Source organism: Sturnira hondurensis, unplaced genomic scaffold (genome assembly GCF_014824575.4).
Source record: "Sturnira hondurensis isolate 20B ecotype Veracruz unplaced genomic scaffold, ASM1482457v3 Scaffold0004136, whole genome shotgun sequence".
Classification (NCBI taxonomy): Eukaryota; Metazoa; Chordata; class Mammalia; order Chiroptera; family Phyllostomidae; genus Sturnira; species Sturnira hondurensis.
This window is the reverse complement of record NW_028076767.1, coordinates 49051999-49065401: the sequence shown is the minus strand read 5'-3', so window position 1 is coordinate 49065401 and position 13403 is coordinate 49051999. Positions and strand designations below refer to the sequence as shown.

Genomic DNA, 13403 nt, shown 5'->3' with positions numbered 1-13403 from the left:
GTATATGAAAATTCCAGAATATGAATAATTAATTATAGCATTCTGGGTAAACATACATCTATAGTAATGATTTGGTTGTTAAAGTGCTCATTATTTTCTGTTGTAGGTCTACTGAAATTATAGATGTGGGTTTCATCCCAGATTGTAAAAACTGGGCTCTTTTAACCTAAAGCATTTGAAAGCTAATAGTCCCATACAATTCAATTGGCCTAAAAAGTCTATCGTTTTGCATTCAATAAATAATACGTAATTTTTAAGGACTTTCATTTAGGGGAAGCTGGATGGTAAAACAGGCTAAACCACCTAGGCCTTGATGGTTTCAAATTGGTGTATAATGTCAGTAGTAGCTAACTTATTATCTATTATCACCTCTGGCAGTGGTCCAGTAGGTGAGGTTAGAGCTGATGGTCCACCCACCAAGGAAACCACACCATTGCAATCCACAGTGCTGTGCATCTTCCCATTGGCTGGAAGCCCTGGCACCATCCTGGATGACATACTGGCCTGACTAACGTTACTGTTGCGTCGCTCTCCATGTCTGTGGGGCACAAACAGTGAGTCTCTCCTGCTCTCGCTGTCTTCAAATGTACTGTGCTCATCATCAGCAAAGTCATTTTCAGAACCGACATCCTTTGCCCGACCTCTGAAGCTGAAAATACTTGTTTTGCTATTGCGTCGTGGGGAAAACAGGGAGCCACGGATACTTAACAGAGACTGAGGAGAGAGCAAGGAAGAAAGGAATTGGGCGGGGGGAGACGAACAGAATTATTTAATAAAAGTCCTAATACTGCAGAATCTATTTGCTTTTGGAGTTAAAATAATCTTGCTCTTAAACACAGGTAATCAAGTTTATGGAGAACACATATATTTTGGTATATTTGTTATAGATCACAATGCAAGTTTAAATATAAAGTGGTTATTTTTGCTATTAAGAATCCTGGTTTGCCGTTTACTTAGCGCACCACCACTTCATTTAATCCTCACCTAGAACTGTGAGGTGGGTTTTTAAATCACGATATTGTAGGGCTGGAACTTCATGCTGAAGAGGACAAGTGATTTTTTTTTTTGGTGGGAACAAGTAGCAGGTGGCTTTCATACCCAAATACTATGACCTGAAAGGGCATACAACTTGGGAAATTATACTTTAACTGAGACTGTTGGCTAAGATTTTAAATACTTGAATTAATAGCAAATATTTTATACCTGGATAATGATTTAAAAACAAAACTATTATCTCTTCAGTTGCTTCTCTTGAGTTCTGAAAGGAAATCCTTCTTTTTCTGGGCCTGCTTGTCTCTAGCTACATGGGAACAAAAGTCATGGCATTTCCTAATGATGCTGTCTTCCAAATTTGCTGACGGTTTCCCAAATGCCTAATAACGACTCGCATTATTTGAGAGAATATATATCATATTAATGACATCAAAGAATATTTCTAAACTGCCATGTAGATTATTTTCTTATTTAACATTTAACACTAGCTTTAAAAAGTAAGACATATCTACTTGACTTAGAGGGTGATGTGGAAGACAGCTTATTCTTCTGGTCTCATTTTAATTTTATTAAAAGGAACTGAATGGCTCAAAAATTCTTTGCATTACAGGTGCTCATGAATAAATCAAGTTAACAGTTTCTGGTACAGGAAAATAAAGATTTGGCATGAAATCCCTTCTTTCACTTTTTTGGATAGGTGTTAAACTAGCAACACAAAATAATTCTGTGTTTATTCTAGCCTTGATGATAGTTTTCAAAAACAGCTCTACTGAGTCCGCAGAATCCTCGCTTATTCCTTTCCTCCTTAACTGGGACATTCCCTGCTGCTCCCCTGCTGTGTCCCTCACGACCTTTCCTGCCACTCTGCAGAGCTGGGGTAATATGTGCACATACATACAGACACACATGTGTACATAGCCATGTGCCAGCATGGATATGCCTGGACCTTCCCTTTCTTTCTCCAAGCTTTACTGTAAAACCAAGTGAAATAATTTTCGTGAAAAAATCATAGGAAAGGCAGACTCCATCAAATTTATTTCAGTCTCTCTGCCTAATTAGGTCATCCTGATTTTTTTTTGGACCCATTTGAAGCTTTTTTAATGGCTTTTCCCAGACTACGAAACACTGAAATAATCTTTGCTGCCCTCTGTCACAGTGATGTTCTGGGGAGATACTATTCATTAAAATTGTGCTGTTGCTCTGGATTTGGTTAGGATAGCCCCAGGAATTCTTGCCTGCCTGGTCTGTCCTGCCTGGGACTGTGCCTGTGTGACACACGATTTGTGCAATGGGCTGGTCCACCTGCTGTCAGCAGTGAGGCTGACTGTCCATTCATCAGACTGATCAAGAAATTAGACATCAGGAAGATGTTAATTCAGCACCCCCCATGAAAAATTTAATGATTTTAATCCCTTCAGACTCCATTTAAATTATCAGTGTAATATTGGCTATGCTAAGACTTATTTTGGAAAGTTTAGTGTGTATTTTTAGGTCCTTGCTTTTGGAACTGGAACTCAGTGAGCAGCGGGTAAGACTCTGGAAACTGAATATTCACCACACATTTGGGTGGTTCGATGCAGGTGGACCTTACCCTACACTCAGAGGAAACTAACTTAGTCTCACATTAATCCCTAAGATAGTTCAGTGTAATCAACTGCTTTTGGGAACTGAAATTCTGTATCCACGGTATTGGTTAGGAGTATTTGATATGTGCTATGTTCAGAATGTATCCTGTACATGCCTTAAATTTGCATGTTTTTATGTCAGGGTGTTTTCAAAGGCATTCCAGATCTTTGAGTTTATTTGAAATTCCTATTCACTCTTTGGAAAGTATAATAAAGGGTGTGAGCACAACTTTCAGGCAGTAGAGACTGAAAAAGAAGATAACAAAAATAGTATTCAGAGAAAAGAAACCAAAAATAACACACTAAATGATGCAGCCCAGTGGAGGGAATACCCACAGCTGGGACAGTCCTTTCTCCGGGGAAAACAAGCTTTTGTGCTTCAAGGCCCAAAAGATCATCTTTCTTTGCCCCAGGCATGCCAGAACATAAGTCCCAGGGCTTTCTGTTACCTTGGTCCAAGAAGGTAAATCTGAACCCCTTTTCTTAACTTTCAATTACAAAAAGGAGAATAGAAGAACTTCAGTCTGTAAAACACAACCCTGCTTAGAGGGCTGAACTAGACACGAACTGGGGGAAGTAAAGATGGAGGACCATGCAGGGAATTTGAAGATGTTCAGTAAACACATGTGAAGTCAGTATTCGTTAGAATACCCACTTAACAGCATTTCAAGTTAAATGTATGTACTGTATCAATGTTTTCAATTAGTCAACAATTATATTTCACTCTAGCTACAAAACTTCTGGTTTAAAAATCAATTGTCTCAGTGTCCACGCAATATAGGTGAAATCTCTGGGGAGATTTACTTTTCACTATACCCCTTTAAACACTCTCTGCATGTTGTACTATTGAACATGTACTATCTATTCAAAAATAAAATGATGTAAAGCTCCTTTGGTTCGAACACTATGCCCTGCCCACCTTTGCTTCTCATCCCTGCTGCCTTCAAGGATTCTCTTTCCCAAAAGAAAGACTCTCTTTTCTGTTTGTTTGTTTACTAAACAAGAAACTATAATTTGCTCTGGTATATTTTTGCTTGTGAGTTGCACTAACACTCTCTATGTCTTTTACTGAGGTGTGTAAAAAAAGCCTAGCAGGCTTTTTCTTTTAATTTTAAAATATCTCCTACCTATCTATCAACCTACCTATCTCACTGTGTCTATCTACAAATATAAAATGAATGACATATAACGTATGTTTATTCTGGTTCTGTTTTTAGTATTTAAACTCTGGCTGTCAACTAACTTTCCTCTGCTGTAGGCTCCCCATGGCCCACTCAACACAGGCCTCCCAGCTGCTCCTCAAGCTTTTTCTGACAAAGACCCCATCAGGGGCTGAACACTTGCCGGGGGAGCCTGGAATGCTCTTCCTAGAGGCAGCCTCTTCCTCTGCCACCTCTAAATCTTTGCTAAATGTTTACTTTACAGTGAAGTTTTTCCAAACAACCCTACTTAAAGATTTTATTTATTTATCTTTAGAGGGGAAGGGAAGGATAGAAATATCAATGTATGGTTGCCTCTCATGAGTCCCCTGCTGGGAACTGGCCTGCAACCTAGGCATGTGCCCTGACTGGGAATCGAACCTCGATCGTGTGGTTTGTAGGCCCCCGCAAACGACCCTATTTAAAATGTTTACCCTCAGTTAGTGACCCCGATCCCTCTTTCCTGCTTTTATTGATTTATTCCCATAGCACTTATCACCTTCTAACACAGTGATTCGTCTTACTTATTGCCTGTCTCCACCTTTAATAAAAGTTCCATGAGGTCAGTGAATTGGACAATATAGCTTTTATTCATTGAGATGTTTTCAGCACCTAGACCTGTTTCTGTCAAATAGGAAGTGATTAATACTGTATATATTTGTTGATTGATTGAATGAACTAATCCACAAGTTTCTATTTAAGCACCATGATGAAACAGTGGTGGACAAACAGTGTTCACCAAACACATAGATATACTCATGTAAATGTTGCTACTATGTATAAATATTTGTGAGTAATTAAAACTACTCAAATTTCCAGTTTTCCTCATTTGGAATTCATTTACCTATCTTAACCTAACAAGAGCTTTACTATTTTTCATACAGGTATTCCATATATTGCTTAATCCCCCATAGCTGTTCAAGGTAGATGTTATTATCCCATTTTACAGAAATTTCACAAAGTGAAATGGCTCCACCAGCGTCACAGAACTAATTTCGAACTGAAGTATGAACACAAACCTTGTGACATCAATCATTATGCATGGTGTCAAATATTACTACTATTAATAACCTTAATAACGCTAAGCTATATCAAGGATGACAGCTTGTGCAGAAAAAATATGGTCCTAAAGAGGTTGAAGTTAAACCTCTATATACTAGATGTACTACACTGCTGTGTATTATGCAAGATAGTTGTTGGATCTCCTGCTATGAGCATTCTCTGAAGGAAAATGGTTTTCATCTTATAGCTTTTTGTGTGTGCATAACTATTAGTCCTAATATGAGAATTCAAGTTATAAATTATGAGTATAGAATGAAATAAAAATATAGCTACATATTCAATAAAGATTATAACTTAAACACCATTGAAAACTTGTATATGCCTTTTCCTCCCAACCAAGGGCTGAACAATGAATTTTGTACTTATCACTCCAATTTTTAAAATAGCTTTTGTTCCTTATAGGAGGCCATCATATACTCGGTTGATGTACATTTTTGTTTTTGTTTTAACTTAATCTGTTTATATAGAGTGTCCCTCAAAACAGTAGAGCAAAATGATGACCCAGATTAATATGATCAGAATAGTTAATAATTCATAGTATGTGAAATTTTGATGGAACCAAGTAGTGTTTAAAGTCATAACTGCACTTTTCATAAATTTATAACTATTTATTCTTTATATTATATAATAGCAAAAACTTATTGAAGGAGAAATTTTGAAACTGTTTTTTCTCTTTGGCTTGAAAATACGCAGAAGAATTGGGTAGCTGGCATTAAATCAGAGCAAAAACACACTATCTTCAACTTAGTTCTCCTCAGGAGCATTTTGGTCATAATCTCATTCTAATATCACAAATGACCCCATATCAGTATAATGGAGACTCACAACAGTACAGCTTTCATATCAGAAAATGAAGGCAAAACTCAGAGACATTTATTTTCTAGAGTTATACACATGTTGTAATCAAGACCACAGATAGTAAAGGCAGAAACCCAGAAAAGAAGAAAAATTCATTGAGGTCTCAGAAAGGAAAAGTTAGGCAAAAGATTACAAAACTCTCTCCCTGAAAAGTATAATAGATAGGTTTCACTCCCTACAACCCTACCCACCAAAAAAGCAGATTGAAAAACGTGGCCTCAAAGGTGTGCAACATTTAAAGCTGATTACCTTAAATTAAAAGTTAATGGTTTAATAAAAGTTGCAGTTAAAAGATAATTTATGATACATATTTAAATAACTATATTGGATGTTATTTACCTCATTTCCCTCATTTAAATCAGATATTACAAGAATATAGCAACACACAATACAGCAATTAAAAAGCAATAGCAATGACAAATAAATTGGAGCAATTAGTAGAAAGCCATACCTGATGAGGGGAATAGAATTTCTTGTCACTAGTCAGTCGGTTTCCATCCATGGAGAAAAGGAAGCTTCTTCTTTTGACACTGTCTTCGGATTCAGACTTGGGAAACCTGTCTCCCTCTCCTTTGTTGTTTCCTTCAAAATGCTCCTTCTGTCTCCTTTTCTTCCTTCTGTTCCTCCATTCCTTAGCACTTTTGGAGCTTAGCTTTGATGCTTCTGAAGAACTTTCCAACAGTTCTCCTAAACCACCTATTCCACTGAAATCTCTCGAAGCAGCTGATGCTGCTGCAACTGCCTGTTTAAAACAAAGTGAAGCACTATTAAAACATACATGAGATGGGACAAATGCTGCCTAACTATATGTGAAAAGTATGTCTTCTGGTCATTTCCTTGAGCATTACTACAAGAGAATTTCCTTAATAATGATGTGATTTGGCACACTATAAAGCAATATGCTAGCCTATGCATTAAGATAAGAAAAGTCTGGTTTGACATATATCCTAGAAAGTGTTTTTCCTTTTTTAATCTGTTGAGATTACCTTCATTTCAGAGACATTTTAAGGGCAAATGTTTCTTCTGGTGGTGCTGGTCTGGTTACTATTCCAACTCCATGCATAGGATCATTTCTTCCACCTGTGATTGTGAATAACTGAGGGTATTTTTTTCCTTCTAAATCTAGGACAAAATACTTTTTTCTTTTCTTTTTTTTTTTGTGAATTCAAAGCATTTAAGTGTTTACTATTTTACCTCTAGACAGAAGTAGTGGAGATGTATTGGCTAATTTATCCTCTTATTTCATTTGAATGATATTTATTACTATAGTTCACTTTCTTAGGGTCATATCCATTTACTACATAGCACATTTACTTTTATTTTTTAATTTTGTAAATTATTATGACATTAAGTATGCTCCTGTTTTTCCTTAAGTATATTCCTATTTTTAAACATAATCAAGGAAGTGGAAATGATTAAATTATGAGAATATTGTTTCAACTCTTTACATATTCCATTACTAAGTACAAACAGCTCTAACTTGTCTACCATTTTGTCCCATCTTTTCCACTAGACCATATACTGGACAGAAATTTTGCCGTGTGTGTTTGTGCACATTGATGAGAATGCCATCTGACATTAAAAAAAGGGGGGGGGGCTCAGTTACAGTTTGGTAAATAAAGATAAAAAAGGCATCATGCTATCAACTGTTTGAGACATTGAGGTGGGGTTGGAGGAAGAATAAGACATAATTAACTTTAATTTCCAAGATCTCATAAAAAACTATGTGTCAGAATGAACTATATAACTGTAGGGGACTGGTTTGTTTTGGTCTGGCAAATGTGACTCACTCTGTTTGGAAAACCTACAGAAGCGAAGTGGTGGGCAGGAGCCAGATTTTCAAACTGGGTTTTCCTTTGGGAATCAGGCCTAGAAAATGCATACAGACTGTTATGGCTTGCTCTTGCTACAACTCCATCACCCTGGTCTAAAACAACAACTATGTATTGTCTATCTCCAAGGTAATTTCCAAAGCCTGTATGAGTTCTCCCAAGGACAGAGCTAATCAGCTCATTGCCATTCCCCTCTGCATGTTATTTTCATTTCCTTGATTGTACCTAAAATGCAGACAATAATATTCTATATAATAGATAATAAATCTTTCTCTGATGTAAGACCCCAGTAAAACAATAAAAGCCTGTCTAGGCAAGGGTTGGGGCTCTCCCTTCTTGAGGAAGTGGCCGAGGCACCATAGACACTCTCCCCTTGAGAGAACAGTTGTGTCTGTTCCCCTTTTCCACACCGGATTGTTGTCGCCTGTGCGTTGATTCTCACTGTCGCCACAACAGGTGGACTCTGCTAGCCAGGGTCCGCCATATATAACAAAAACATGTTTCAGGAAAGAATGAAGGTAAAACTCATTTCTAATGCTCTGACATGTTGTACTTTATGTTTCTTCTTTCCTGAGGAGAAACAAACCCTCCTAAATAGGTTTCATTTCTCATCTTAACTTTCAAAAAAAATAAAAAGTGTTACAGAATTTCTAGGATTAGCATGATCCCAGTGATGCAAACCGCTGTATAGTACTAAATATATTTGGAACTATGTGTTGAGCTAAGCAGCACATAAACTATAATACAGATATTTGTTTATATCGAATTCTGTATTATGAAAACCCAGACCCAAAACTCGGCATATGACAATGCCTATCACTTAAATGAAACATTAATTCAGAACCTGGATATTTATAGAATTGCATACAGTCAGCCTGACTTTTATTGAATTATTAGCCATCAGTATCACTTCTAAGATCATCAGTGACATAAAATGAGAAATATTAAGTGTCCTTTTAAAATATAAATAAGCTTAATATAAATATGTGTAAACTGAAGTGAATAAATGAAGACTTATCTGTAGCAAGTTAAATATAGTTGATTGTGCTTGATACATAGGATATACATAATATACATTGTTGAAAGAATGAACATACATTAATTCCCCTTTATCCAAATAAAGTCCTTAATTCACCTTTCCACTTTGTATAGACAGAAGCATGCAACATGCAGTGCTAATCATTTATTGACTTGCTTGTCATTAGAAACAAAGGAAGTTGTGGTAACATTCCCTTGCCATAATCCTGGAACTCATGCTCATTTAAATCACTTCCGAAATTTGTTTTGCATAAGACATGATTTCCCTACCTATTCTGGGTAACAGTTCAAATAACTCAAAACCAAAACATATTTCTAAGGCAACAATGGGAACCTTCGGACACAACACATTTTCTGTGTCACTCATCAGTGCAAATCTGTCACTCGTTCCATTTCCAGTGATTTGACGATCCCTCAAAGGCAGATGTTTCCTGTCACTTCCCATGTCTGTGTACCTGTTTATACCTAGCTCTGTGACATGGCCAGTGTCCTGCTTATTTAGATTAATAGTTCTACTTTCACAGCTGGCTTGCTGAATTCCTCCTGTAACGAATAATAAATAAATCCTTAATAATTACCTGGAGAATAACATTTTTTTCTTATAACATTACTGTGTGATTCAAAATAGGCTCTGTAACTCACTGTATCTGGTTTTTTTAAATAAAACCACATGACTGCCTGTGATTATACTTCATTTTAAACATAAAAATCCAGTTTTAAAATTCGACTCAAAACTCTAAGACATTAACTATATCTGCTTCAGTTTTATTCCTAGTTATATTAGATCTCTTAAATGCCACTGTTCCTAATTTTGTCCTAAGGCATACTCCTACATTTTTCTATCAGACCACTATGCATTATGGGATATGCTATGCTGGGAAGTATTAAACGTTTAGAGATCACAAATTAAATAGCAACACAATTATGACAATCTAGGACAACATTTTTTTCTTGGTTGGGTTTTGTTTTTCTCTCTTTTAAAGCTGCATTTGATTTATGAGTCCACTGAGCTGAATATGTCATTTCTTTTCATGTCTGAACAATGGCTAGGACTAGGAGGTTCCTCAACAGATGCTAAATAAAAATGGAAGTGATGTTAAGCTTCATGAAGTCATTGACTAGATAGTTCCTTTTGAAGTGTCACAGGTGGTCAACAGAACCAAATTATATCAGAGCACCAGTGATTTGCTGGAGACACTAACCCTCCCTCTCTCTGCGTCTGTAACCCCCCTCTCCTTCATTGTTGGCTACTTACTGGTTATAGTTACCTGTGTTGTTAATAAGAACTAAAACTGGTTTGGTACTGTGCCATCCAAGTCAATATTAAACCATGGGTATTAGTTTTCCTGGGAACAGTTTAAATTTTTTATGCATGAAGCTAAAGCTGAGTTAAGTCATGATCTGATCACTGGAATCTAATAAATGACTTTAAATGAAAAGAACTGATAGATTTTAGCTGATCTAGTCAATATGTAGATAATTAGGTTCCTTAGGTTTCTATTAGATATAGTGCACTGTGACTTCTTTTAAAAGATCATAGTCTTTTGGTTGATGCAATATTTTGCCTTACCTTAAAGTGGCTGAATTTCAGATTATAATCTTACTCTTGTATTTTACAGTATGTCTGTTTAGCATTTTCAAGCACATTGATGTTTGTTTTAATAAGTGATAACAGAATAATCCAGAGTTTTAAAGTAAAATTATACCTAATTTGTAAATATTATCTCATAATATTTATTTAAAATTTTGAAATACTTTTTTTTGCCCTATATATGGCTATTTGATTTTATTGTCTTACATATGTGTTTTACTTGTAGTGATCTGAAATGAACTCGCAGCTATAGCAGAACTGTCTGGCAAGGGTAAGGTATCATCAACTCTGTTTATAGCTTTCCTCATAACATCAATACAACCATGGTAGTAAATCAACATGGTAGTAAATACAACCATGTTACTACTCTGTACCCAGTGGTAAGACAAAGACAGCAAAGGCAGCATGTAAGTATCTGGTTGGGCTGGGTAACCAGCTAAGCAATTCATTGTTAAATGAGTATCTCACCCCCCAAATGCCTAAAACAATCTAATGTTATATGTTGCATCTCTTCAAAATCACTTAGCATTATTAAAAAGTTAAATTTTGAAACAAAAAATTCCAAGAATATACTGTCATTCAAATAATGCTTAAATATCTGGAACCATCAAGCTGAAAAAAACCCCACTGTATATCAGAAAGTCACTAGGTACAAAAGTTTTGTGCACTTCTGTTTCTGGCCAAAAAGCAGTAACAGTGATCAGACTTGCTCTCCCTCCTGAAACAACAATAAAACAAACTTAATACATATCACAGTGGTTTTGAAGACACTAAATGAATGAGGTAGTGGGTAAAGTATTCAGAAGGATCTTCACTAAATAATAGGGAATAATTCATCTTAAACTGAATGCTGCCCTAGTTCTACCTAACAAACCTCCAAAGGTTTGAAGGTACAAAAGGATCAAACGATTTTTAAATAATGTAACTATGTCCCCAGGAAGGGGTCAAGAATTTTTATAAGAATACAAAAATATTAGAGCCCACAAAAAAGTAAAATTAATGGTTTCTGGAATGCCATTGAAGATTTTCAGGAATGTAAAAAAATCAGGCATATACAACCAAGAATGAAGAAAAGAATTAATTAAAACCAATATATATCGTAGATATTACAATGACCAAATAAGGACTTGAAACAGTTTTTAATAACCATATCGTGTATGCGTAAATTGTTAGAAACAAGAGAGACATAAAAGAAATGTAGATCAGCCTTTTAGAGAAGAAAACTACAGTGTCTGAGATGGGAAATGCACTGGGTGGGATTGACGGAAGACATGACACTGCTGGAGAAGAGATGCTGAAGGTGACAGCAGTCGACCATGTCTACACCGAAGCTAACAAGCTGATTCCAAAGCTCACCTGAAACCCAAAAGGACCTAGGATTGTCAAAACATCTTTGAAAAAGAAAAACAAAGTTGGAAAACTACCACTCTGTGATTTCAAGACTTATCAAACAGTTACAGTAATTAAGAGAGTGGGGTATTGGTCTAAAAAGAGACAAATGAATCAATGTAACAGAATGTAATCCAGAAATAGCTCCACTTGCATGGGAACAACTGATTTTTGACAAAGGTTCAAAGGCAATTTAGTGGAAAAAGGGTATTTTGTTCAACAAATAGTGCTGGAATAATTACATATCTCTGGTCAAAGCAATATCAACATATAAATCCCATTTCACACAAAACTTCATATGAGCTATTGACCTAAATATAAAAAACAAAAGTATAACTGTAGAAAAAATAGGAAAAAATCTTTGTGATGTTGATTTGGATAAAAAATTTTAGGTACAATACCAATGCATGATCATATAAACAAAAAAAGGTTTGATAAATTGTACTTCATTGTAATCAAAAGCTTTTATTTTAAAAAAAGCTGTTAGGCCCTTACTGGTATAGCTCAGTGGGTTGGGTATCACCCCACAAACTGAAACATAACTGGTTTGATTCCCGGTCTGGGCACATGCCTGGGTTGCGGGCTCGTCCCCAAGTTGCAAGAGGCAACCGATCAATGTTTCCCTCCTTCTGTTTCTCTCCTTCTGTTTCTCCCTCCTTTCCCCGTCTCTAAAAAAAGATCTTTTTTTAATGCTCTTAGGAGAATAAAAAGAAGTTACAGACTGAGGGAAAATATTTGCAGAGCCTATATATATATCATAAAGGACTGAAAGACTTATTCCCAGAAAATATAAAGACTACTCAAAACTTAATAATAACTCTATGGCCATACCATCCTGAATGCACCTGGTCTCGTCAAAACTGAATAGTAAGAAAACACACAGCTCAGCTAATACAATGGCAAAAGATTTGAACATGCACTTCCCAAGAGAAGCTGTACATACAGAAATTAAGAACATGCAAAGATGCTCAATCATTAGTCATTAAGAAAATGCAGAACAGCCATGAGATACTTAGAATAACGGTAAATAAGCCTTACCATGCTGAATGTTGGCAGGTATATTTGAGGCACTGTGACTATGACATGAATTAGATTTCACTATGTCTTTCCATGATATTTACCTTTCAATTTATGTTGTTTTTTAAATCAAAAACTGCTATTCTGTCTCTTTTTAAGATGTGTGCCCCAATGACCACGCACCTAGCCCAAAAAGCCTTTATTATTAATGAGAATTTAAAGTTTGAATATAATAGAAAATGTCTTCCTGATATCCTTATAAGGGATGCAGAGCACACCTTTTGTGTTGCAGAAACCCCAAAGAAAATTTGAGAGTAGGTACACATGAAGTTTTCTTGTAAACATTTCAGACTAACTTCAGAATAAAACCTCAAATATATAAGTAGTAAAATGCAATGGTTGGAAATTTCAGTTATGTGCCTTGTTCACATTAAACTGAAAATCAGCCCTGGCTGGTGTGGCTCTGAGGATTGAGCACCAGCCTGAGAAGCAAAGGGTCTCCAGTTCAATTCCCAGTCAGGGCACATGCCTGGGTTGCAGGTGCCCACTAGGGGGTGCATGAGAGGCAATCACACATTGGTGTTTGTCTTTCTCTCCTCTTCCCTCCCTTCCCCTCTCTAAAAATAAATAAAATCTTTAAAAAAATAAATAAAATGAAAATGAAGTTTTCCCTCAGGTTTCACAAGGCAATTGCATTATTAATCTGATCCTGAATGTATTTTCTACTCCCAGCTAATATTCTTAAACATCCAAAAGTTCTTTGACGATTAACTTCTGAAGCAATTTTAGCTTGCTTGTT

At 36.1% G+C, this 13403-nt stretch overlaps 1 protein-coding gene across 4 annotated transcripts in view; it reads right to left on the bottom strand.

Moving 5' to 3' along the window:
* SCN3A (sodium voltage-gated channel alpha subunit 3) overlaps nucleotides 1–13403 on the bottom strand; it is a 116881-nt gene that overhangs the window by 54429 nt on the left and 49049 nt on the right. For all 4 annotated transcript variants that reach the window (XM_037044551.1, XM_037044553.1, XM_037044550.1 and 1 more), the window contains exons 12-13: nucleotides 6189–6479; nucleotides 370–714 (exon numbers count right to left, since the gene is read on the bottom strand). In XM_037044551.1, coding sequence (XP_036900446.1) covers nucleotides 370–714; nucleotides 6189–6479 — 636 coding nt within the window. The remainder of the gene's footprint in view (nucleotides 1–369; nucleotides 715–6188; nucleotides 6480–13403) is intronic.